The following is a 26,353-nucleotide window of genomic DNA, read 5'->3' on the forward strand; positions in this document are numbered from 1 at the left end:
TTTCTCTCTTAACCTCTGAGATTTCATTAAATGGTGCAAATTGTGAAATTCCACATGAGAAGAGCTCACAGAAGTTATTACTTATCATTATTTATTCACTGGTTAGAATACTGATGAACTCAGTTAAAGATGTGAAATAAAGATAGAGGGTGGAAGCAACAGAAAGATAGTGGGAGAGTGTTGGAGAGACATGAAAGGAGAGAAAGTGGGTGGGAGAAAATTCAGTGTGAAAGAGTAAATTTGGAAGAAGGGAGAGAGGCATGAATGAATGGATGAAGAAAAAGAAAGAAGGAGATGATAAGGCAGGGAGAGTGAAAGAGAAAATAATGACAGAGAGGGAGAGAAAGGGAAAGGAGAGGTTGAGGAAGACAGGGACAGTGAGACATTGCATTGAGCTGTCTACAGGAATGCTGTTTTATTGCTTTCTCCCTGGCGGCTGCTGTTATGAATCACACAACCTGATCAGAATGACAATGAGACCAAGCGCTGGTTCATTGATGAAGCTCCCGCCAATAGCCTGAGCTCACACTCCTCCATTCATCTTCCCCGCATGGCACTGTGGGTAAACCTATTACATCACCTCTTATTCCGTACATTCAAATATGCATGTGACTCCCCAGTTATACAACACTAAAGCTGCACACACACACACACACACACACACACACACACACACACACACACACACACACACACACACACACACACACGCACGCACACACACACAAACACACATGGCTGCAGGAGCATATGCTGGAAGTGAATCCATATAAAAAATAGAATTAGAAATTTAAAGCCTGATCCATTGTGCAGTCTGAATGTCCTTCTCTGTATTTTTACATTTTTTGCATGCATTATATTTTAAACTGTGAAAAATTCCATGGACACTTATAATAATATTTTGCATCCTAATTTGAGTGATTATGCTTTTTATTCATTTTCCACCAACACATTTTCAATATTTTGCTCCCTATCGTCATTATGACTTGATTTATAACAAAGTCAATACTTATTTTTATGTTGCTGATTCTTGGATTGAACCCATTCAATTCTAGTAATATCCAAAGCAGGCTAAAGACCACTAAGATAAATATGGTAACTTTGATAATGTTAGGTTGGGATTTCCACCACTGTAACAAATATGCAATAAATAAATAAATAAATCAATAGACCTATGGGTACTGCAACCCATGAAATATGTGGTTTTGTTGTATTGCACCATGATCCTGGAGATGAGATTTCATCCCACTGTACTGGATATGTTTATACAGATGAGAGTTCAATAAGAAATATACTTTATGTAGTCAATAAAAGGTCACCACCTTATATACAGTACGCAATTTCTGTGATGAATATTTGATAAAGATTTTTAAAAATAGCCACATGCAATTTTATAAAAAGCGATCAACGACTTATACTAATTAAAATTCATTCAAGTCAGTGCTCGGTGTTAGAATTGTTTCCTGATCCACCACAACAGTGATGAGGATAATACGGTGACGAAAGAGAGTGAAATTCATTCATTCATCTTTATTTATGCAGGTCATTGATGAGGAGGATCTGGAAACACAGTGTGCATTAGACAGGAATGTATCCTGGATAGGAGGCCAGTCCATCATAGAGTCACTAATTCAACTACCACCATGTTTTTGGGAGTTGGAAGGAAACCAGACCTGAAATCTCTCAGCTATGGAAATAAGAAAAGAACAGAAAATAAGAAATAATTTAGCTTAGCTTTGTTTCTTATCCTTGTCCAAATCACCATGGAGGCAGAAGAGCAACCTAACTGCTCCTTTAAACAGTCAGGAACATTTCTTGTTGACAAAGACATTTGCACATTTGACTAATTGGACGCATACATGGAAAACACTCTCGTGATTTCTGTTGTATTTTGCTAGTAGAGCTTTCAGTGTTGTTCACATGCACACATGAACCTGATACATTAAGCTATTAGTGTATCTATTAGTGCATACACTCCACTCATCTTCCTAGACATAAGCTTGGTTATAGACAGACTGCGTTTACTGTGTGCTTTGTTTTTCTCTCTCACTGTGTTTCTACCTCAGTTACTCTGACGTCATTCTCAGTGGGCCTCAGTGCGTGAATAAAGGCTGCGGAGAAGAGTAACAAAGAAAATCAATTTCAATACAGTACTAAAGCATTCCGAATTTAAGGGGAGCTCTTCTTCATTTTCTCCACTCTGTTTATGAAGACTGTTTATATATGTATTTTGAATAATGTGTATTGTTACAGTCTCATAAAAACATCATTAACGCAGAAGCGTACCTCTAAAGCGTTGCAATATTTTGCTGACAGAGACACTACAGCTTATCCACACTTATTAAAGGATTGTGTTTGTACTGTATGTACGAATGATGTATAGAATATTGTGATTCAGTATTTAATGTCTGGATTGACATGCTTTATACAGCCTACTTTAGAACTGCTTGTTTTCCCGTTCTTGGCTGACTCTTGGAGTGGAACCTAATTGTGGTCTTCTGCTGCTGTACATCATCTGCCTGAAGGTTTCATGTGTTTCTGTAATGCTTTTCTGCTCCCCACAGATGTAAAGAGAAGTTGTTTGAGTTACAGAAGTCTTAATGTCAGCTCAAACTTCTGACCATTCTAATCTGACTTTTCTCATCCCCAAGGTATTTCCACCATCACTCACCGGAGGTTTATATACAGTAAGAAACCTCACTAGCTGTGTGAATTGGACCATTTTTTCAACAAAAACAAATCACTGTGCCCTCTGATGTTTGTTGGATCTGCATTCCTCTTCTTTATCCACAGTGCAAATTGGTGTGTGTGTGTGTGTGTGTGTGTGTGTGTGTGTGTGTGTGTGTGTGTGTGTGTGTGTGTGTGTGTGTGTGTGTGTGTGTGTGGCAAGTTGCTGTAATTTAGTTAGGAACAGCAAAAATATACTGCAGCACTTATAAACTGTATTGAAAAAGTCAGATATAAAACAAACAAAAAACCAAGCAGAAGCAAAAAGTCAGTTTGTTTTTGCTGTGAGTCCCAGTTCACTTGGTCTGTCAATACGATGTATTATATTATCACCTGATCTATATGCTAACAGTGCACAACCTCTTTGTTAAGTCATAAAGTAAGGAATAAGACACCCTGGGACTTCTGAAAATAATCAATGACTGTGTGATATGATGTGGCCAAAGTTTATTTTTCTATAATAGCACTTACAGCATGGAGAGTTTTATTCCTCTTATGCCACAAAAAATTGCCAACATTTCTTTAATAGTTAAAACAAATTTATTAAAACGTCTTGTTTTTTAAAAATTCTTCTTAAAGTTAAATGTAATGTTACGGAACGTACCCAAAACATGGTTTATTTCCTTCTAAGGTGTTCTGCATTTGTTGTAAATTATCCACATTTGCAAAAATAATAAACATAAATTAAAACATTGTTTCATTTCAAAAAAAATTTTACACTTATCTCAAGGTCCTTAATACAGTTTATTGTGTTACGCAAATTATAACTTAATCACAAAAACAAATGACACTTATGACACTTCTTAAATAGCATCAATGTAATTGCAAACATTACTCAAAAATGTTATATCTATATAAATGTAGAATACAATAAGAAAATATAGTAGGACTATTATGTATTTATTTTTACTTCTGTAATGCTTTTAAAACTAATAAAATCATGAGTCCATTTAACATGAGAGGTACCAAAGGTTCCAAAAGTGAACATAACACAAGGATTAATGAACAAAAATGAAGACAAAAAAGTGCTTGTTACTGAATAAGCACAATCTGATGAGTAATCTTTACCACTGAATATTACAAATCACAGACTCAATAAAAAAAAATTAGAAAATTAGAAAATTAGATAATAAATTAATAATGCAAGCCTGTGAATGTTGTTACTATAGAAACATGAATATAAACCCTGCAGCTGGAACTGTGTGTGTGTGTGTGTGTGTGTGTGTGTGTGTGTGTGTGTGTGTGTGTGTGTGTGTGTGTGTGTGTGTGTGTGTGTGTGTGTGTGTGTGTTGCTTCCTTTTTCATTTATCACTTTAAGTGAACAAAAAGTGTGTGTTTAAAAAAAGCATGAAAACACTCCATCTCATTAAGCATTTTTAGCGACAGATGTTACATATTTAACTCTGTCTTCTCATATGAGTCACCAGTGGATATCTAGGCTCTGATACTGATCCGACTCCTGTCCCTGTCTCCTGATGTACCATGTGCTAAGTTTCTGGGTCTAGATGTGGCAGCTTCTCCATTTAACTCAGCAAGATGTATTGTATGTTAAGCAGGAGCCTTGGTAAGGCAGAGAAAGCCTTGGGGGGTTTCTATTAGGTCTTGCTAAAGATTGCAACATGGCCATGGTGCTTTAGCACGAAGGTCCTCAAATGACAGGAGCACGTCATATCATATTAGCCATCCGTGGGCGACAACAGGGCCATGGAGAGGTAAAAATAGATCTGGTATATTAGTGGAACAAGTGACGCTGAGAGAGATGGATAACAGCTATGTGGAAATATAAGGGCCAGAAAAGGTGAGTGGTGAAAGGAGGGATGGGAAATGGAAAAAAATGAGAAAGTTGCTTTCTGTCATTTTTGACTCTCAGGACATACACGTTTGGTTGATGTTAACAATGATAAGAAGAGCCGTGTGTGTGTGTGTGTGTGTGTGTGTGTGTGTGTGTGTGTGTGTGTGTGTGTGTGTGTGTGTGTGTGTGTGTGTGTCTATGTTGATTTTAAATTCACTGCCCAGTGCTATAATGAAAGGCATCTTTTCAGATTAGGTAAAATACATAACATATCTTTTGTTCATTATCTACTTTTACATTTCACTTACATCAGTTTCCTGCCAGCATCTTAAAATTGATTTGTTGCTGTAAGTATTTAGAAATTGAAAATACAATGAAACCTCCAAAGCCACATAACTAAAATACATCCCTGGGCTAAAAGTTTCTTAATTTTTTTCACAATTGCTTTATTTATTTGCTCACATTAATTTGCCACCTTTATGCTTGTCTTTGCCCACTCCAAAAGAAATAAAAAATTCCATTATATATTTTTACTCTACAGCCTCTCCATAGAAAATGGAACTTAATGTTCTTGTTGAACCTACATAATGAACTACAATTTGAGATTCAAGCAAAGACATGTCTAGATGAATGTAACATAATATTACAAGTGCATGCTTTATTTTGCAAATGATATCAAGTAAAACATTACTCCATATAAAATATATCAAATGACAGGTACACGTTATTTAAAAACCAGTAGAAGACACTAATGTATGATATTACTACCTCTGTAGATTTCTAGATTATTGCAGCCATCCAAGATGCAGGGTGTTAGACCCAATGGCTTCTCCTGGTCTGCCAGATATTACGCTTTTTTATGCACAGATCTTTTATATATCACAAATTTGCGTACATTTAAATACTTACTTTAATGCCTACATTAAATATTTAATTAGAAAAAGTGCAGAAACTTGACTACATGTCAGGGATTTGGCCTATTAATCAAATGGTTGTATGTTGAAATATCACCACCAAGCTTCCACACCTAGTGCATGATGTATGTACCCTGATCTGGATAAGCATGTCTGCCAAATGCTGTAAATTTATATAAAAACTTTAAAGCTAAAATGATATGAATATTCAAGATCATACATTTACTTACTTTGTTTTAAAAATGGTCTAACTTTCAGAAATATATAACTTTTTTTTATTTTTAACTTTATTTCCAAGTTTTTTAATGTGGTAAAAAAAAAAAAAAAGACAGCTTTTCTGTACAAAGCCTCTACTACATATCTGTACTGCAGGATCTGTAGTTTAGTTAAATGTTGGTTTTAGATTTGCATGTATCTCAACAACAAGTAAGGCTGAAGCCTTAGTTAAAGGGCAGCTTGTTGGTAACCAGGAACACCTAAAACCTCAAAACATGCTGCTAATACAGAAGGGTGGGAAGAGGTTGGGGAGATTTGAGGAGGGGGATGGAAAGGAAGAGAGAGAACTGGCCTGTGTCATTTGATCTCATATAAGTCCATGAAAGCCTGTTTACATGCTTTTCATAGGCCTCCCTAGTGTTTTCCAAAATGTCCCCATGGCTTCAAAATGAATCACTAGTCATTCAACGGCTGAGTGTCTCAGCAAGCATGTTCTCATGGTAACCAGCATCTCAATAGCAGAATAATTCTACTGCATATCATCATCTGATTGTAGATTGTGGGTGAAAAGTGCCTGTTTATACAACTAATTGTTTTGACATAATAAGCAAACAATTGTAAAATATTTATGATATTAACTTTGATAAAATGCAGTATCCATATAGTACTAATCTATATATTTATGGTTCCAAATCATGGACTTTATTTGTTACTTGCAGTATATAAACTATATACTGTATGTTGGATTTGGTAATATGGCAGCCTTATATTATACTGGGATAAAGTCCCAGGAGCCATTTGATCAGTCAGGATCTACATTTGTCATTTTCATAACTACACACGCTTCTTAATAGATTCATTGTTGTTACTGGATATGTTATAGTAGCTCTTATAACTTATATTACTCAATGACAACATCATCACAATGATCACAATGATCACAATGTTATGATGAACACCTGAATAATCTTTAGTCTTTATACCATCAATTAAGATCTTCTTCAGCAGTTTCAACAAACTGTAATTTAGTATGTATTATCAGTAGAGGAGACTATCAGGGAAAAGAATAGCGGGACTGCTCAGGAGTTATGACATTATTGGTTATAATGTGGTTTGCTAAGTTTTCTAGGGGTTCGAGATATTAGAAGACATAATTCAACAGAAACCCCTAAAAATCACTCTGGAGATTTTTGCATTTTTGTGGCCAGTTTCTGGCATGTGGAGACAGTCAATCAAGTCAGTGTGTGAAACGTCCTGTGAAGCATGGGACTGAAATCCGAAAGTGTCACCTGTCACAACAAAGAGAAATGCAGGTCTCAAAGCTATGGCAGTGAGGAACTACTCTTGAAACAATGAAAAAGGCCTCATCCCCTTGTGTCTATCAGATGAGCTCCTTTTTCCATGGTATCCTTTTTATCAAGGATGTCAGGGGCTTGCAACAGACCCAAGTCAAAGGATGAACTAGCTATAAAGTTGGCAAAAGTTGTGAATGGTAGGGGTGAGTAGTGAGGTGTGATGCTTGTGGGGACTAGTCACCCAGTGAAGTCACTAGCCTTGGACGTGAGAACCACATGGGCATGAATTTACATATCTCAGTTTTCACTTAGAACTTTACATCCACTTGATATGACTAACGTGGACTTCCATGGATGAATGTTCTTAATATAGGTAAAGAGGTCATGAATGGATTTTATGATTGCCTGGAGGCACTGACCAAATCATAAAGAATTCACAGATTTTCTTTTTTTTGAGTATTACAAAGCTGTTTTGGATTTCAGTTGACTGACAGTACCAAATGATGGAACATGAGAGTGACCTGATTTAGTCCTTTGTAATGAATATATGGACTGAGAAGAACCTAGCCAAAGTAGATGGAAGCACATAATCCTAACGGATACTCCTCCACAGATTTTTTATTCCAGCACTGGTGGGGTGCTGGAGAGTATGTTTACTGAACAGTCAAATGGTCTGTGTAGAAGACCTCAGCATATTCATTGTATTAAACAGGGACTCTGGACCCAATCTCAGGGCTCTCTATATTATATGATACTTGAATAACATGGATTCTGGAGACATGGATGGACAATGGAAGGTCAAGCAATGATTTCATAATCAACACAGGAAACATATGAGTCATTGCCATGGTCTAGCTGAGGATTCTGGGAGTTAGAGAAAGGGTAGACAGAGACATGGCACAAATGTTATTGTACTATATATTTCTGTTCAACTTACTGAGGTTTTCCACTGCTTAGAGAATTTTTCTCAACAAATTTGTCCTTTGTGAAATTTGATTTCCTAAAAGAAAATCCCATTACAGTGTCATCTTTCGGGATTTCTGGCACTTTGAAAACAGCTCTAAAGTGGGAAAGTAGTGGGTATAAGTCATAATCACAAACATAAAGATGGTCTACAGGTGTGTGTTTTCTGATTGCTTAGCCTCAGCTACAGTACATCACTAAAGGTCAAAATGAGATATAAAAAGGAAAGTGCATGGGGCTGCTTCTTAATTATGTTGGCTTTGTAGAAGCCAACATTCTGATTTCCGTTATAAGCTTATTATTATTACAACATGGACATGTGACATATCAAAACAAGCAGCACATTGAGGGGAACTGCCCCATGGGTATTCTGGTCACGTCACGTGACGTCAAGTGAAAATTAAAAATTTGCACAACATGGACATGTGACATATCAAAACACTCAGCACAATGAGGGAACTGCCTCACGGTATTCGGATCACGTCATGTGTTCATGTCTGCTTGCCTCCAAAAGTATTGGCACCCTTGCGGTCCAGTAGCTGTCACAATCTTTCTGTCCACTCGCCTCCAAAAAGCACCGGCCTTTGCGAATACTTGCACCATCAAAGCCAACAACAATGTTTGTCGCAAGGAACTTTACAAATCTAGTTATTATTATTATTATTATTATTATTATTATTATTATTATTATTATTATTATTATTAGCCAAAAATTTATTTTTAAAAATGCGGCCTAGGGCGTTCGAGCCACATGCACCATTCGGATATGTCGTAGACCCTGGTCTGAAGTTTGTTGCTCCTATTTTTCTAAGCGATCAGAATTCCGGCATTCCTGGTACGGAAGCTCAAAGTGGCTTTTTTCCCCATAGACTTCTATTATAAACTTTTGAGGTTTATAACTTGGCAAGTTTTCGAACGATTTACACCGAACTCGGACAGGTTCTTTAGGACCTTACTCCGGACAAAGTTTTTATTTCGGAGTTCCAACGGAATTTTCAGTTTTCCGGTAGTCGACGATCGAACATCCCATAGACTTGAATAGGGAATTCCTTAAAGTCCTCTAAGCTCTCACACACACATTAAGAATTGCATGTACTGCAGTATAATAAGTAGAATCCCATAATGACTGCAGTATTGACATGAAATGTCCAAACCCGCAGTAGCCACTTTTTGCCAAAAGTATTGGCACCCCACCGGGTATTCTGGTGACGTCACTCGACACCACGTGATGCCACATGTAACCCCGCCCCAAAAACAAGCGAAATTAAAAATTTGCACAACATGGACATGTGACATCAAAATACTCAGCACAATGAGGGGCACTGCCACACGGGTATTCTGGTCACGTCACGTGACATTACGTGAAAATAAAAAATTTGCACAACAAGGACATGTGACATATCAAATCACTCAGCACAATGAGGGGAACTGCCCCACGAGTATTCTGGTCACGTCACGTGACGTCACGTGACGATATTCCCCATTATCTTCTATATTTGATCTCTTGCCTTATCCCAACCACACAGCAGCTCTTCATATGAAATGACATATGACAGATACCAACTGGGCAGGGTGAAGACTATGTGTGAAACCAGCCAACTGTGTTTTTTGAGTGTTGCTCACAGTAGAGGTCTTCTCGGGTCTAAAGAAATGTACCCGATCCGAAATGACCCGAATTACTTTTTACCCGAACCCGACGTGCATAATTTATTATTTTTTTAAAAAGACCCGACCCAAGACAAACCCGTAAAAATTAGACCCGAGTCCGACCCGATCCGTTGAATCTACACTAAAATACCCGCTACAGCGTGGATTCAAAATTGATTGACAGGTCTGTTTCAACGAAAATAAGCTCACCACCAGCTACGTCACCAGCCACATGTCGCAAATGGTCTTGCAAACAGCGGAGAGGTTGGAAAAGGACTCGAGTCGATGCACACGAGATAAAGTAGTTTGGGTCTTCTCGGGTTTGTTCGGTAAAAACACATTCATTTTAAATTACCCGAGACCCGATGACGCTATTATTATACACGACCCGTGTCCGAGGCACACGTGAAACTTTTAGACCCGAACCCGCCCGGTTTTCGGATCTAAGTGGACCCGTGAAGACCTCTAGCTCACAGGGCTACTCGCTTAGTCATTGGGCCTTCTCCATACATGAGCTCACATGTACTGATGACTGACTAGTGTCACTCTGATGGAAAGGGGATCGAGAGAGTATGCCATATCTGTGACTATGGAATTAGTAAGATTTAAAGAGGCAATCTCAATGTTTTTTGCATGCCCCACTTGAGAGTTTCTATTTTGAATCTATGACAACATTTTTTAAAAAAATATTAACAAACATATAGCTTACTTTAAGCCTCACAACCCTGACCAGGCAGTTCCTAAGGATGATTGAACACGGTAAATGCATGACTGCAGCACAACACGTCCGTGTTAACGAACATTTTTGTTCTGTAAGCTTCATATCTGACCTCTTGGTCATGTGCACATGAAAGTAAAAACCTCCCATTTACAGATCTCTGTATGTGTGTCTCAGTGGGATCCTGGTCCTAGTGCACCGCTCTAGTCTACTGTTGTGAACAATTCAGCCTTTTAAAAATCTTTCCTATTCTGTATCTGTATTTGAAACTGTTTGGAACAGATTTGTGTGTCCATTCTGAATAATGCATTCAGACTCTGTTCTATCAGTATTCTGTGAATGCAGCTTTGCCCTGTACATTATTGGACTGTGTCTGTCACCACTTAGTGTGCTCTTGTCCAGATTTGGCTATCCCACTGGGAAGCAACTCATTGATTCAACTAACTATCATATTATTAGGCCTTTTTGGGAATTGATTCTCTCTTTTTTGGCTGCAGGAGAAAATAATAAAATCCTAACTCTGCAGTTCTGTTATATTCCAGCTCAGTGCCTCTGCATGCGCGCGTGCACGACCAGCATCAGCAGCAGCGTGGGCTGAAGGGTGATACCGGCGATGACGTCACCACCGAGTGATGCTGCACGCCCGCGCAGCCGGACAGCAGAGTGACTATTCATCACTTTCATCCGTGTGCAAAATCGTTCCCAACTTGCTTGGGGCTAATCGGGCAATTTGAACTAATAAGTCAAAGTAAAGGTAGCATGACCACTGGGTGGCAGCAGAGAGCTGCACGCTTCTACTGATCCCTGCGGATAGAAAGTGAGGAGGCTGAAAATCCCTCCATGCCTCACCAGCCACAGGTGGTATTATACAACTGAGAAATGAGTCACACACTAAGAAGAACAGTGAGCCCATTTTTAGGGCTTGATTTTATTTATTTTTTATTTCACACACATTTTATTGACACCTGTTTCACATTCTCATTACGCCAAGAGTGGAACCGAGAACCACTAACTTACTGGCCTGCCTTACTGAGCCCTTTATCTACATATGAGGGTGTGTGTGGTATGTTTTTATATCTCAGTGGTTAGTAAATGTCCCTACAAGGACATGAATATCTGACAGTCTAGATAGACTAAACGAAGACAGTTTAGATCCTTGTACAGCCATTCAGCGGGTCCGGGTTAAGAAAAACTGCAGCATGTGTTTCAGAACTGGAAAACAACACAAATAATTGTTGTTACTGAGATTAAGATTGTGTTTAAAGTTAGATGTAGCACAGCATTAAATGGCTGGATTAAAAATGATGTTAATGGAATGTCCTCACAAGGCTACTAAAGCTGTGTGTGTGTGTGTGTGTGTGTGTGTGTGTGTGTGTGTGTGTGTGTGTGTGTGTGTGTGTGTGTGTGTGTGTGTGTGTGTGTGTGTTTTGGGTGCCAGATTCCAGGTAAGTGAGAGTAATCGGTAAATAAATGCCATATTAAATATAGATCTGTTAGCTCAGCAGTCAATATTTCAGCTCTTGGTGCACATTCAATTAAAGCACATTGACCATAGAGGCACACAGCTATTCGTTGCAATTTTTGCTCTCTTCTGGCAGAGTGGAATAATAACCACTTAATGTCACAAAGCGAATATTGTGAAAGATCATTTGGATGGTAAAAGCCCATTGAGGTTATTAATGCGGACCCTGTCTGGCAGTCCTTAATGCACCCGGATGAGTTGCAGCTTCAGCTAAGTTCTTGCATTGAAAATGAGGAAAAGCATTCAAAGTGAGCTTAAAAGCCTCTAAAATAAAATGTGGAGACAGTGAGAATCTAAAACGTAAGGTGAATCTTTTTTTTTTTTAGATTGCAGCACCAGGGAAGGCTACAACACTCAGAGTTCAGAGAATAGATGTGCTTCAGCACCGATCCAAATGCAGATTCGTGACCTATTGCTACTAGAACCAAAGGGAGAGAAAACATACATAATGCTCCCAGGTCAGCAGAAAAAGACCTGATCGACTTGTGCTTTTTTTTTTTATAGCATTTGGTGGGTGGGGTAGTGGTGGTGGTGGTGGTGGTGGTGTGCTGTAGAGCATTAGATGCCTCCAGCCATCTGCAGTTAGTGCGTCGGAGGAAGAAGAGAGGAGAGGAGAAAGAACAACAGCAGAGCTGCAGGAAAATAGAAGAAATACTGCATCTGTTCACTTGCTTGTAATAAAAAGGCCTTGGGAAAGGCAGGTGAACTTGCCAGGGCTAAATTAACACCTACTGGGCTCAATTTAGTTCTGCACAGTTAAACAGCTTCCATTTAACTCAGTGGGAGTTCATTCTGTGCTGCTGAATTTGTTCTGCAAACCCATGGCATGACAAAGGGCGACACCGGCTTAAGGAAGCACAACTGCACAATATAATGTTTCCGAAGCATCTGACTTCTAAAAAACCAGCTGCAATGTTGTGTGCTGTAAACAAATCCAAAATTATCCATAATATCACTTAGAAACAAGCAATTCAGAGTTAGAGTTTGTACAAGTGATTGAAAAAATCACAGTATTTCCAGCATAGTTGAGTGGACATTTTGATTATAATAATGCAGGCCATCAAGGGTTCGTTACTGCTTACACCAAACATGACTGCAACATGGCCGAATAAACAAACATAATAAATTATATAAAGATATCTTATCTAACTATTATATTTATATTATTATTAGCTACTATAACTATTAATTAGCTAACAGTTAGCTAACTATCTCTCTGGCATAACACTTTAACAATCAATGCTATGCAAACCTTCTACAAATTAAATTAATGATTGACAAAGCTAAATCCTTAACCAAACAATATGTAAATAATATAGCATAGAAACCTTGTGTAAACAAAATAACGTATTAAGTTCTGAACAAGCTGCTGTCAATGATCCAGCTCAAGCATGTAGATAAACATGGAAATCAAACTAGAGGTTAGCGTGCACATGCATGGATATGACATGCATACTATTTACCATGCATAAATAGTCTCACAGTCAATAATACAGTATGTTTTCACACTGTACAGCCTTCACAACTTCGACAACACTGGCTTGGTCTTGTAGTGGTGAAGTAACTTAGTAACTGGACTGTCTGTTGTCTGATGCTGAAGCCACAAGCCGCTATCATGAATTAATATTCCTGCTTCTGTATTAATGTTAATTCAAGATGTAAAATACAGGATATTTGAGTGGGATCTATATCTAAGTTATGACCTGCCCTGTTTAACATTTAAATCTTTAGTAGAGACTTCATAATCAGGTGTTGTTTTCACAGAGTATTAGTATTCTAATATAGTCCAAGTGTTGAACACAACAAACAAACTCCGAGCCACAAGTGAACCACACTCAGACCACCACTAGAAATGTTTTCAGTATGGTTTGTTTATGGCTCTTTTGTGAGCTACTTGATTTGAGTCTTGTGAATACAGAGCGGCCCCAGGCCACTTCACTTTTTAATTTATGGCTAAAAAACTCTTGAGGCTTGCTGTCCATACAGTCAACTACATTTAAGGCATTTGGCAGACCCCCTCATCCAAAGCGGCATACATTTGTCTCATTTATATAGCTGAGCAATTGAGAACTAAGGGCCTTGCTAGGGGGCCCAGGAGTGGCATCTTGGTGACCCTGGGATTCGGTGGCCCTGGAATTTGAACTTGATTTGACTTTCTGATCATTAGACCAACACCTACCACTAAGCTACCACATCCTCTACATAAATTATCTCCATTAATAAATTTACACATTGGTGTAAGAAACAAAATACATCCTGTGTGTAGAGGGTCTACAGCGTAAAAAACCTTGATGAGAGAGAACAGAGGAGAGTCAGCAGACCTTGAAGTGGATGGGTTACAACAGTAGAAGACCACATTAGGTTGAACTCCTGTCAACCAAAAACATTAACCTGAAGATATCATGGCCACAGACTCACCATTTATATTTTCTTCCATCCAGTTTGTCTGAGTCTGTGCCCATGATGATCTCAGATTCAATGTGGTCTTCTGCTGTTGTAACCCATCCACCTAAAGTTTTGATGTTTCATGCATGCTGAGATGCTTTCTGCTCACCACAGTTGTATAGAGTGATAATATGAGTCACCATATACTTCCTGGCAGATTGAACCAATCTGGTTATTTTCCTCTGGCCTTGATTCTCAACACAGTGTCACCTCTAAGTAGGGTTTTTTGTCAACTTTAGGGACTCTTGTGTGTGAAAATCCCAGGAGGTCAGGAAATACTGTAACCAGCCTTCTGGTACAAATTAGATTCACAAAGGTCTGAGATGAAACGCTTTGATTTTTGATGTGAACATCAACTGATGTTCTTTACCTCTTGACCATGACTGCAGATGACTGCATGTCCTGAACATGATTGGCTGACCACATGAAGGTCGTAGTTGTGTTCCTATTAAAGTGGACACTGAGAGAATGTAGTACATGTATTTGTTTGTCTGTTCTTTCTCAGCCACTTACATAATAATCACATGTAGACCTGTATTATGAGGCATGATGTGGTTATGATGACTTCAGCAAAATTCCCTTTTGCTTTCCTTTTTCTGTTGTTTCACTTCAGTTCTGCTTTTTCCTCTATTTCATCCAAACAAATCATTTGCCATCGCAGTGACAAATAAACATTTTAATGCCATAACCCATAAATCAGCTGGGTTCTGCATTCTAAAGAAGTAATGGTGTAAAAAACAAGTGGTCTGTGATCATACCATGGGTAAAGTCCAGAAACGGAATGATGTCCCTTTTTGAGTCCAGTTTTATTGGAAACATCAAAAGCATTGAGGTAATTTCCAGGTAATTCCCTTTCTGGCCATTCCCCCATTTTTTACACATCTGAGTAAATATATGTCATAAAACCCAGCGAATCAGGTGAATTATATTGCACCAGTGCTGTGTGGTTTTATCCAAGTACAAGTGCTCTAGCATATTGATATTTACATTTATGGCATTTGGTAGATGCCCTTATTCATGGCAACTATCATTTATCTCATTTATACAACTGAGAAGTTGAGAGTTAAGGGTCTTGCTCAAGGGCCCAGCAGGAACAGCTTGGTGGTGCTGGGATTTCAACTGACTTCTAATTAGAATTCTAACACCTTTCCCACTGAGCTACCACTACGCCCATTTACGGTTTTACTGTGTACTGTGTGTTACAGTTGTGCAACAGCTAGTGTTACCACCTCAACGCTCCAAAGTCCTGGTTTCAACCCTGTGCAGAGTTTCACATGTTCTCCTCCAGCCTCCCAAAAACATGTCAGTAATAAACTGTTGTCTAATATCTCCTTTGCGTTAACTTTTGTGTGTCTGGTGCCCTATTATAGACTGATATCTCATCAAAATTCAATTCCTACTACTCCATTTCCTGGTATTTTCTGGACATGCTCAGAATCCAACACTATACTAAGTAGCAGATTTGACTAACCTGACTAACGCTGGAGCTTTTTAGGCTACTGTGTATGTCATATGTTATTTTATTATTATAGACTTCACATGATGTTGATTCATTTCTTTTGCTTATTTAATATCAGACCTCATGTCATTGAGGCATGTAGCTGTGTATATTATATCTGCTGGATTTTTGTACAATTCATGCTCTATGCTGCTTCATGGACTTTTGTTGAGATTTAGATGAACATGTGGTGGAACAATAAATTGCAGTTGTTGTTTTTTATATAAGGGCTGTTTTTTGACCATGCTATTTTGAACCAACACGATTCTGTTCTCAGTTTAAAGCAGGTGTGACAAATCCCCGCTCAGTGCACCTAAGACATTCTTTTTTTTTTAATCTACTAGACAATCTTTTATTGTGGTTAAAAGCTTTAATAGGGAAGTTGCTCCTCTAAAACTTCTCTATGTGGCTTTCATTGTTGTGCAAAATTTTTTTTTTTTTTTTCCACATTTGTTTTGTGTCCATTTTTCACCCCTGCTAAAGTCAGAGTGGAGTCATTTCTAAAGTAATTTAAAGTACATTTATGATGTCAATTTCACTGTAGCATGGAGCGCTAGAATGTACTTGGAGAGTATTTTGGTGAAGCAGGTGATGTGAATAATAGTGGTACTATTTTTTGACATGCAAACACGTGGGTTAACGAATGTCTTAATAATTAAACTGCATGCGCATTGAAATAGAAATAAAATTGCAGTAATAAAAAAAGAAGGAAATTATGCTCTCTCTCTCTCTCTCTCTCTCTCTCTCTCTCTCTCTCTCTCTCTCTCTCTCTCTACCCCTCCCATTAGTTTCAAATCCGATCCGAGGCTATGCGTACGCGCCCGCGCGCCTGTTTGTCGGAGATTTTCACATTGTCCAACAGTGCGGCCGCGCGGAGCCTCACAAGCAAACGGCACAACAGAGCGCTGAGCGCGAGACACGGCGCAGGGAAGCTGAACGCGAAGGTAAACCTGAACCTCTACTACCATCTCTCATGCGGAACCGTGAATGACCCGCTGCTTTACCGCGGGATTGCTTTAATCAGGAAGAAGCCTGAAGCCTTTACAAAGACCGGCAGCCAGACAGTGTCAGTGTACGCGCGAATACGTGTAATCCGTTTCTACAGTGCACGTCGTTCACATTGGTGCTTTGACACGTCTAACATAGTGCGCGAGCGCGCGTATGATACCGACTGTGCGCCGCCGGGAGACGCAAAATCTGCTGCTGAGTCAGAGAGATGCTTTAGAAAATAACGCTGGAGCATGTACATGCAAAGGACACTGTGTTTGTTTGTATGTCAGTCGGCTGTGTTGTGCTGAATGCGCGATCGCATCATGTGCCATGTGCTTATAAAACCCAGAGAAAACATGAACAGGTAGTTACAATGGAATAATGTGTAATAACACAGCAGAGAGGACGGGCGATTGTGTGTTCATATCCACTGTAATGTGCTATTATGAGCGTCAAATAACGCACCAACGTCTATACCGTGATCACCATTCATGGCTGTCATTGCGTTCATGGACCAATACAGCGCGCGCTTGTGGACGCCTGTTGCTTTTAACAGATGCACTACTGTCTTGTGTGTTCTTCTAACCAAAACTAAAAGCAGTCCAACACAACACACACAATAGAAAGGAACCGACACGTGAACGACACGTGAGACCGCTCCCTGAGGCGCTGTACTGTTTTAGCAGCATCTTTAATACAGGTAGTTATCTATGCAGATATTTATTTTGCCTTGCCGATAGTTAATCGTGCTTTTGTTTGTTTTGCAGAGCAGAGGACAAGGCGGTGCAGGAGGTAGAGAGTGAAGAGCCGCGTCCTCTCTGTCCGTGTGCGTCCATGGCGGCGAAACTCAACCCGAACACACTGTACGTGCGCGAGCCAGAGCGCACCGACGCGGGGGACGAGTCATCAGATAGCGACGGAGAGCCGGAGGAGAGCTCACACAAACTCATCCGCAAAGTGTCCACCTCAGGCCAGATCAGGGCCAAGGTAGGTCACTATGTCCTCTTTTTACTGACAGGACAGACAGACAGACAGACAGACAGAGAGAGAGAGCGAGAGAGCGAGAGAGAGACAGACAGACAGAGAGAGAGCGAGAGAGAGACAGACAGACAGACAGAGAGAGAGAGAAAGAGAGACAGAGAGAGAGAGAGAGCGAGAGAGATACAGACAGACAGACAGAGAGAGAGAGAGACAGAAAGAGAGACAGAAAGAGAGAGACAGACAGACAGAGGGAGAGAGAGAGACAGAAAGAGAGAGACAGACAGACTGAGAGAGAGAGACAAAGAGAGAGAAAGACAGAGAGGTGGTGTGGTGTGTTGGAGAGGGGAAAAGAATAGAAACCCATAATTCAGTGCAGCAGGATAATGCAGGATAATTTTCAACAATTAAAAACATCACATTTTACAGTTCTTTGTGTGGAAGCCCTGAGGTGCAAAATAAATAAGCGAGGAAACAACCAATCAAACTTTTTTTTGTTAATCTGTGTAATATTGTTGCTTCTTCTCGCAAGCCACAAACAGTCAACAAATATCATCACAATATAAAAAATGACTCAAAAAACACTACACCTTAAAATACAACAATCATGGCCTTAAATCAAATACAACACAACCCTTAACCAAACAAAACACATCACACGTTAGAAAACACAAAGCCATGGATTAGTTCAACAGTCTGGTCTAAACAACAATTACAAATACAAACTAGGAAATGTGAAAGTGTAAGTTTTAGCAAGTTTTAGTCATTGTTTTCCACAGAGGAAATACATACAGGTATTACATATACTGTCGATTTTAATAAGTGTTTAAAAAATAACCAATGAGAGACAAGCACGTGACAGAAATGATTTACTTCTCACTAGTGGTGTGTTATCTTAACTTCACTTTTTTTTTATTATTGTTGTGAAATGCATTTAGCACAAATGAGTTCCTCTGTGCTTGTGTACTGTATAACCTTGTTTGAGCACAACCAGAGAGCAGCTCATTAAAACCAGAGGCTGTGTGTGGTATAAATGAGTATTTTAACATATTCTCTGATAACAGTGATTTTAGCATAAGATCATTATTTAAGTTAGTGTAAAAGCATGTGTTTTGAACTGATTTGCTTTATTTATCTACTGTATATCCGCACAGCTTTGAGAGGTGAATCAGAGGGCATTTAAATATACAAATGATACATTTCTGTGGTAGAACAACAGGTCTGCATCATCCATCACTACCTAATACTGTATATACAAAAGATAGAAAAGCACAGTATTGGGTCATTTCTATAAGTAAATCGTATTGTTGAGTCGAACATAACAGCTAGTTGCTTAGCGGGTGTAGTTGTAGGTCAGATTTATAAAAGTGATTTTATTCTCCGTTCTGTGCTTCGTACGAGTTCATCTTTACCTTCAGTCGAATAAACCCCGACATCATTTTAAAACCATGCAAGCAGGAAAAATTAAAGCAAAAGCCCCAGTCAGGATAAAAATAACACCTATAGTGTTTACTGTGTGTGTGAGTCAAGAAAGCTTAAATTGTGAGCATAACTCTAAAATGTCAGGCTTTTTTGTACAAAATGCATCCATCTCTTTTTTCATGCATATGATGACTTGCACGTTTATTTTATACAAAATGAGTCCAGCTTTGAGAGCAGACACTCAACACTATCTTGCGTAAGATGAATTTCCTTTCAATGTTAAGCTTATTCTTCCCCGAATGGAACATGATCCACAGACAGATGAGAGCTAGCGTTGTTAAGATGGCAATATGATACATATTGATCCAGAAGATGCACATATCAATACGTGGCCTGCTGAAAGCAGCTCGTGTCTGTGTGCTACTGTATGTCATTATCACTGCAGGTCAGTGTTTGTCTGACAGTCATTAGATGAGCAATTAAGCAGCCCATGATATCAGATATGAAGCCGGGTGTGCAAACTGTGTTAATTAGCCTCACGGTAATGAGGGAAATGGTTTTGTTCGCAAGCAACGATCATGCTGGAGATGAAGCTTTCAAGCGGTTTTATCATTACACACTCTGTCCCAAATGTCTCCATAAACAGGGACTTTTTTGCACTTTTTAAGCTTGTTTTAAAAAAACATCCTCTGAATGATCGCCATGTCTTAGTAAACACACAGAGAGACATCTCTCCCAACATCGGCTCCCATTTTGGTGACAGTGTTGTGTGTGTGATCTAGTGTGTGCTCAAAAGTTCTTCACAAACCATAAGAAAGTTTTTAAACTAAATAAATCAGAACAAGTTTGCAAGTTTGCAGAACAAGATTAATTTCCACTACTTTTGGGACAGCTTTCACATCTGAACTAGTTTCCCAAGGTCAGTGGAAAACACTGTAAATTAAATCCTTAAATCTTGTTTCATGCTGCTTTCATACCAGGGGTTAACATATATCTCTGTGGAATAATAATCTGACGGTTCAAACTGTACATTCCCCAAATATGGGTTAATTTGCACATTCAACAGTCATGATTGGATAAATACAGCAGATGGCCACTTTAAGTAACAGCTTGTCTCGTGCTTTTGCTTCAGTGAGAAAAAAATGTTGAAGCGTAAATCCTCATTGGTGGTTTTATGCCTTTTGAGATGCACAAATGTAAGAAAATTTGATATTATTTTGAAAACCTTACCCTCAAACGCTGCATCTGCTGTTTACACAACACACATGGTTTCTGTGATTGTACAAAGCACGTGACATGAGGCACACGCTGTTCCCAGTTTCTGATTGGGTGTCTGTTGCTAAGCATCTAGCTGTAACATTCTAACACCGCGTTATTTCGTGCTGAAAAAATTTGACACCACTATGCAGAGTTAACACAGAAAAAGTGCTACTAACTGAGTGGGAACAGGGTTTAATAATCCCAGGTAGATTATGACCCCACTTCTGTGGGGGTGGTTTTGGTGGCTCAAGCCGTTAAGGCTCTGGGTTGTTAATCAGAGGATTGGGGTTCAAGCCTCAGCACTGCCAAGCTGCCATTGTTGGGCACAAGGCCCTTAACCCTCACTAATGCAGAGGTACTGAATTCTAGCTGACCCTGTGCTCTGACCCTAACCTCTAGCTTTGTGAAGAAAGAGGTTCACTGTGCTGTAATGTATATGTGACAAAATAAAGGCAACCTTTTCTTCTAAACAACAAGTATGAAACATTCCTTTACTTCGGGTTAAAGCAGAGTTTAGAACGACGATAACTCAGGGGTTAAGCTCAGTGTGAAACGTCTTCCTGTAGCTTTAGTGATGCTCTGGTAATCAATAGCCTCATGTCTGTGTTTGTCTGCACTCGGAAACACAACATCGAGTGCAGTGGTTTTCCAGTAAAGGACAAATCTGTCTTAATCCACATTCATATATATCCTTAGAATTAACATCATCTTTAGTGCCGTTCAGGAATCAGTATTTATTGCAATGTTGAGTTGACTTTTTTAGTTTCTTTCATGTTGGACTGTTTGTAGACATTGGTTAACAGTTTTCCACATTTCCTTCAATCCCATGTGCCCAAAGATGATAGTGTCAAACCCTTGATTCGTCTCTGCCTAATCAGAGCAATGCAGCAGAGCTTTAGTTTTTTAATCTGTCCAGATTTCCCACCTCTTCATCTGTACACAGTGCTCAGACAGATCAGGGTCCAAAGCTCCATGCTGTTACCACCGTCAACACTGTCAGTATCTAGCTGAGCCGAGTCTCTGCCTTAACTGCAGTATATAGCTGCCTCCATTTTGACATCTTCATATGTCATTAAACATCACAATAAATTGGTGCTTGAGAAAAGAATCTCTTGCACTTTCTGTTTGGAGATGTTACTATTAAACAGTTACTCTTGGATTCTACCACAGTATTTGGAAAAGCTTGGAATTTTCATTTACAGCATTTAGAAGACACTCTTATCCAGAGTGGCTTACATTTTTATTTCAATTTATACAATTGAGGTTTAAGGGCTTTGCTCAGGTGCCCAGCAGTGGCAACTTGGGATTCAAACTCAAGACCTTCTGATACGTTGTCCAACATCTTAACACTTAGGCTACCTCATTTTCAAATTTTCACATTTTCAGGCCAAGCTACGTTGTGTGATGTCATCATGATACACATACAGCTACCACAGAAAGTAATTAAATATGTGTTTTCACTGCTAGCAGAATTCTATTCTTGCAATTTGACCCTTCACATTTATAGAATTTGGCAGACACCCCTGTCCAAGACTGACTTAACTGACTTACATACTTCACATTTTACACAACTGAGCAGATGAGGGTTAAGGGCCGCTCTCAAGGACTCAGGGGAAGCAGTATGGCAGTTGTGGGATTTGAGCACAGGACCACATGAGCCATAGGCCAACATCCTAACTACTGAGCTACCATTCTACCTTAAAACAAAGTCTACTAATTCAAGTAGATTTCCTTATTAAAAAAATTAATCTGTTTTAGATTGGAGTTTTATTTAGTACATTACCTCTTTTGACTGCTAGTCCTTTAGCACACACTCTTATCCAAATGTGCAAACACTTAAAAGGTGCAGTGAAAGATGTAAACTAAAGCTATATTCAGGCGATGTATTATGTTATAGTAAAGCATTGCTTCTATTTTTACACGTTTCCTGTTTTGACGCGCCCATTTCAAGTTCACTAACATAGCACCTTGAAGGGCTATTATTAACTCATCAGACACACAATTCCTTCTGTACTTTGTGTGTTTAAGCATTGATTACACTACAGCTGCACTGTGTCCAACCTAAGAGCAGCCACTGTGAGGATTACAGAACAAACTACACTCTGCATTAAAGACAGCATGTCTATCTTTCCTTTGAACCTTTCTGGCATTCCTTTCCTTCGTGTCAGAAGACCTTTCACCTTTGACCCTTATCAGATCTCAAGAATTGAGAGCTGTTATGAAACTGTGAGCTGTGTTTTCCCCAAGCTGTGAACTCTCTGCTTCTGACATATCTTCTGGGCTACATGGCTCTAGCTGGTTGTACCGTAGGTGGACGTTCAGTGGTTGTGGAATACTGTCTACTGATTAGAAGGTTGTGAGATTGAATCCAATGTCCTTTGAGCTGCGAGTGTTGGGCCCTTAATCATCGCACTTAAGCCTCAACTGCTTAGTGGTATAAAGCATATACATTTCTATAAGTAAGATCATGTGTTCCTGGTTGTTCAAATAAAGTCAGTACAGTACAGTAGGTTTGGGAGCAGGTACCTTGGCAGTGCTGGGGTTTTGAACCCCAATCTTTCAATCAAGGAAAAAATGGACGAACATAATTGTAAATATTTCGAAGTTGCTACTTTTCACAAATTCTTGTCAGTAATATAATTTCTGTTATGCTTTTAAAGTCTTGAATAAAATCATGAACATGAAAAGACTTTTACATGATTGTGTAATTCATACACTCTTCTAATTAAAGGTTTTATAATGGGTTCTTTGTCTAGTTCTGTGGTTCTATGAAGAACCTTTAAGATCATTGAAAAGATTCCATCGAGCAAAAGGCTCTTTGTAGTCGAAAATGTTACTTTAGGCTATAAAAACGGTTCTTTTAAGAATCATTTACTGGAAGGTTCTCAGGGAACCAGAAAAGTTGGTTTATTTTTTATGACATCACTGTAAAAACCATTTGTTGGCTCTTACACATGTATCACTTTATTTTGTCACATATTCATTACAGCACAGTGAAATTCTTTCTTCACATATGCCAAAGTTGGGGTCAGAGCACAGAGTCAGCCATGATACAACACCCATGGAGTAGGGAGGATTAAGGGCCTTGCTCAAGGGCCCAACAGTGGCACCTAGGCAATGCTGGGGCACAAACCAAGAAAAAAAAGAACAAACCAAATTGTAAATATTTCGAAGATGCTACTTTTAACAAATTCCTGTCAGTAAAATAATTACAGAATAAAAATTTGAAGAAGTATATTCACTACCTCTCTCGATCCTTACCTTTGCCGCTGTGTGTTGCAGTTTTGGATGGCAGCATTTCCACGTGTACAGTTGTGAAAATCTGGATATTTTATTTATTTCAAATCGGAAATAAACAGCTTCTCAAGATTCAGTATACAGTGTACAACGTATATAAGCTATACAACCAAGCCTACATGCCCTAGACTGTTCATATACATAAACTAAATAAAACATAAGAATGAACCGAACTAAGAAGAAATCAACTATAATTCTATGCCCTTGTTTTACATGTTACAAGTAGTAACAGTAGAATATGATGTGCAGTTGTATTGTTGTGTAGTAACAGTACAGAACTCACACATAAACAGATTTTAAACTATTTAACACATTTAACAAGGAAGTAAATGTTCGTTTGTCTTGAATGTTTAGTATACAAGATTCTGCACTGCTTCTGGATGATTTAAAATCTAAGCAAATGTGTGATATTGATCCTGTTAACTGCTTTGTGCAAAAGGTCAGCATTTCCTCATGTCTAATCTCCGCTAGAGCGTGTGTTCGGGTGACTCTGATGGATTTAGTCTAAAACGGATCACAAGGTTTCACACAAACTCGAGTTCACAGCACCCTAACGTTAGAAGATGCGGCCTGTATTTGTCACATATGCATTACAGCACAGTGAAATTCTTTCTTCACATATCCCAGTGTTGGGGTCAGAGCACAGGGTCAGCCATGATACAGTGCCCAGGGATTAGAGAGTGTTAAGGGCCTTGCTCAGGGGCCCAACAGTAGCAGCTTGGCAGTGCTGAGGCTTGAACACTGATCTGTCGATCAACAACCCAGAGCCGTAATGGCTTGAGACACCACTGAAATAAAAAAAGGGAGGAACCAAATGCTTGTAAATATTTCAAAGATGCTACTTTTCACTCAGAGTCTTGTCAGAAATAGAATTTCATAATGAAAATCGTTGCATTCAATTAAAAAGGCATCCGCCACAGAAGGATTTTCACTAGCTCTCTCAGAACCTTTCACCCATCTGTGTGTACCTGTGTTTATTTGTCCCTCTTTGCTTCCTACAATTACACTGCACTCCTTTTAGTCTTCTCATAGGCTGTTCTACTTCAACCACTTTCACTTGTGTTAAAGTTACAGACCGACAGAAAGTCTTGCTAATCCTGATAGTCTTCAGTGTGACCACAAAAGAGCAAATGACTTAAATAATCAGTAATGAAACAGCAGATGAAATGATTCTGTGTGAATCCACCTGGGACTTTACTTTGCATGTTTTTCAGGAGAAAACACAACAGCATCCATTCAGGCGTGACAGACCTGAAAAACAGAAATCGTAAATGCAGATGTCTGTCTGCTTCGAAGAGTTTGTCTGAGAAGTCTTTGTGTCTTTCTGTCATTGTGTTTTTCTGCCAATATTTTGCTCTAAGTTATTTGTATTATGTTATCCAGTAGACATTTTTTTGTCATAATGTATTGCTCAAATTGAATGCCTTGAGTTTAAAGCTAAAATATTAATAGATACACGACCTCCCGTCTAATATCATCAATACGATCCATTACTAAAAACCACAAAGGAAGCAACGCACTAGGCAGCAAGAAAAGCATGTTTTCTTGTATTGTTTTTTAATACACAAGGGTCTGATGAACTGACACTGGCTGATACTCAGGAAGCAAACTGCATCTCTCTTATTAAAGCCTTAAAGGTATTGGATTTCCTCCTACTAGTGGGATGGTTGTGTAATGGGGTTATGTTTAGATTCTGCTTCACTCTAGGGAATGAATGTACATAGGATTGAATATTACCTAACCGCAGTATCATAGTACCGTCTTTTAGTATAGATAAGTTAAGGATGAAGGACGAATGACGAAGCAGTGTGGGTGGTGTGACGTGTGTGACGCGTGTGTAACCATCAACACAGCCGTGCTTCTTCCTGGTACGTTGTTTTGTGGGGTCATGTGGTGAGTTGCGTGATGTGCTCAGAGCCACAAATGTGTGAGACTGACAGGCCTTTAAGTTACACAAAAGGACACACTACCCTGTAAACAAGTGCAAAGGTTTATAGCCATGTTGTAAGTATTGAATTTCTCTTTTGCAGCAGCAGTCGAATCAGAGCCGTTGCAGATCGTCTTATCTGATAATAAGAGAAGGATACCAGAAGCTTATCACTCGTTTTACTTTACCGTTGCTGAGCGTAGAACTGTCTTCAAGTCATCTTTGAGTTGCACAGCACACTCAGAAACAGGAATTAGCTCAAACTGGAGTCAGTGAACGTTTATCTTCCACAATTTGTGAGTGCCAACTGCAAAATGTTGATTCATACACTGCTTTTAATATGTTTTCTTTCTCATAATAACATCTTAGAGACGTATATCTTGTATCTCCATAAACTGGAAAAAAATTGTATGACTCTTGATATGGTGACGCTTTCTCTAAAGAGGTTTTGGAATGAGTCTCGAGTATCAGGGCTTTGTAACAGTTGTAAAGCTGGGATTGGGAGTTTTCTGTTGTGGGAAAGAGAACAGAGGGCCCGCATCTTTCACATGCATGTGAGAGAACAGCTGTTTATGTAAGTGATAACAGGAACTAATTTACACAGATATGATGTTGATGTTTATAGATGTTGTCCAACATAACTGTAAATGGATAAGAAGTGTGATGTAGGAATATCGCTGTGAGATAAAAGTATAAAACTTTCGGTTTGTACCGGGACACTTGACAAGACACGTGATGATTA

At 39.1% G+C, this 26,353-nt stretch overlaps 2 protein-coding genes across 3 annotated transcripts in view; one reads left to right on the top strand and one right to left on the bottom strand.

Annotated features, from left to right (window-relative positions):
• The window catches only part of LOC113663171 (E3 ubiquitin-protein ligase TRIM39-like), a 537,569-nt gene that overhangs the window by 229,536 nt on the left and 281,680 nt on the right, over positions 1 to 26,353 (bottom strand). The window lies entirely within an intron of this gene.
• si:dkey-172j4.3 (diacylglycerol kinase delta) overlaps positions 16,526 to 26,353 on the top strand; it is an 80,335-nt gene continuing 70,507 nt past the window's right edge. The window contains exons 1-2 of one of the 2 annotated variants that reach the window (XM_047815878.1): positions 16,526 to 16,681; positions 17,500 to 17,714. In XM_047815878.1, coding sequence (XP_047671834.1) covers positions 17,562 to 17,714 — 153 coding nt within the window. In that variant the 5' untranslated portion in view covers positions 16,526 to 16,681; positions 17,500 to 17,561. The remainder of the gene's footprint in view (positions 16,682 to 17,499; positions 17,715 to 26,353) is intronic. The other variant, XM_047815892.1, reaches the window with a different exon arrangement.

The sequence above is a fragment of the Tachysurus fulvidraco genome, chromosome 1, assembly GCF_022655615.1.
Source record: "Tachysurus fulvidraco isolate hzauxx_2018 chromosome 1, HZAU_PFXX_2.0, whole genome shotgun sequence".
NCBI classification, from domain to species: Eukaryota; Metazoa; Chordata; class Actinopteri; order Siluriformes; family Bagridae; genus Tachysurus; species Tachysurus fulvidraco.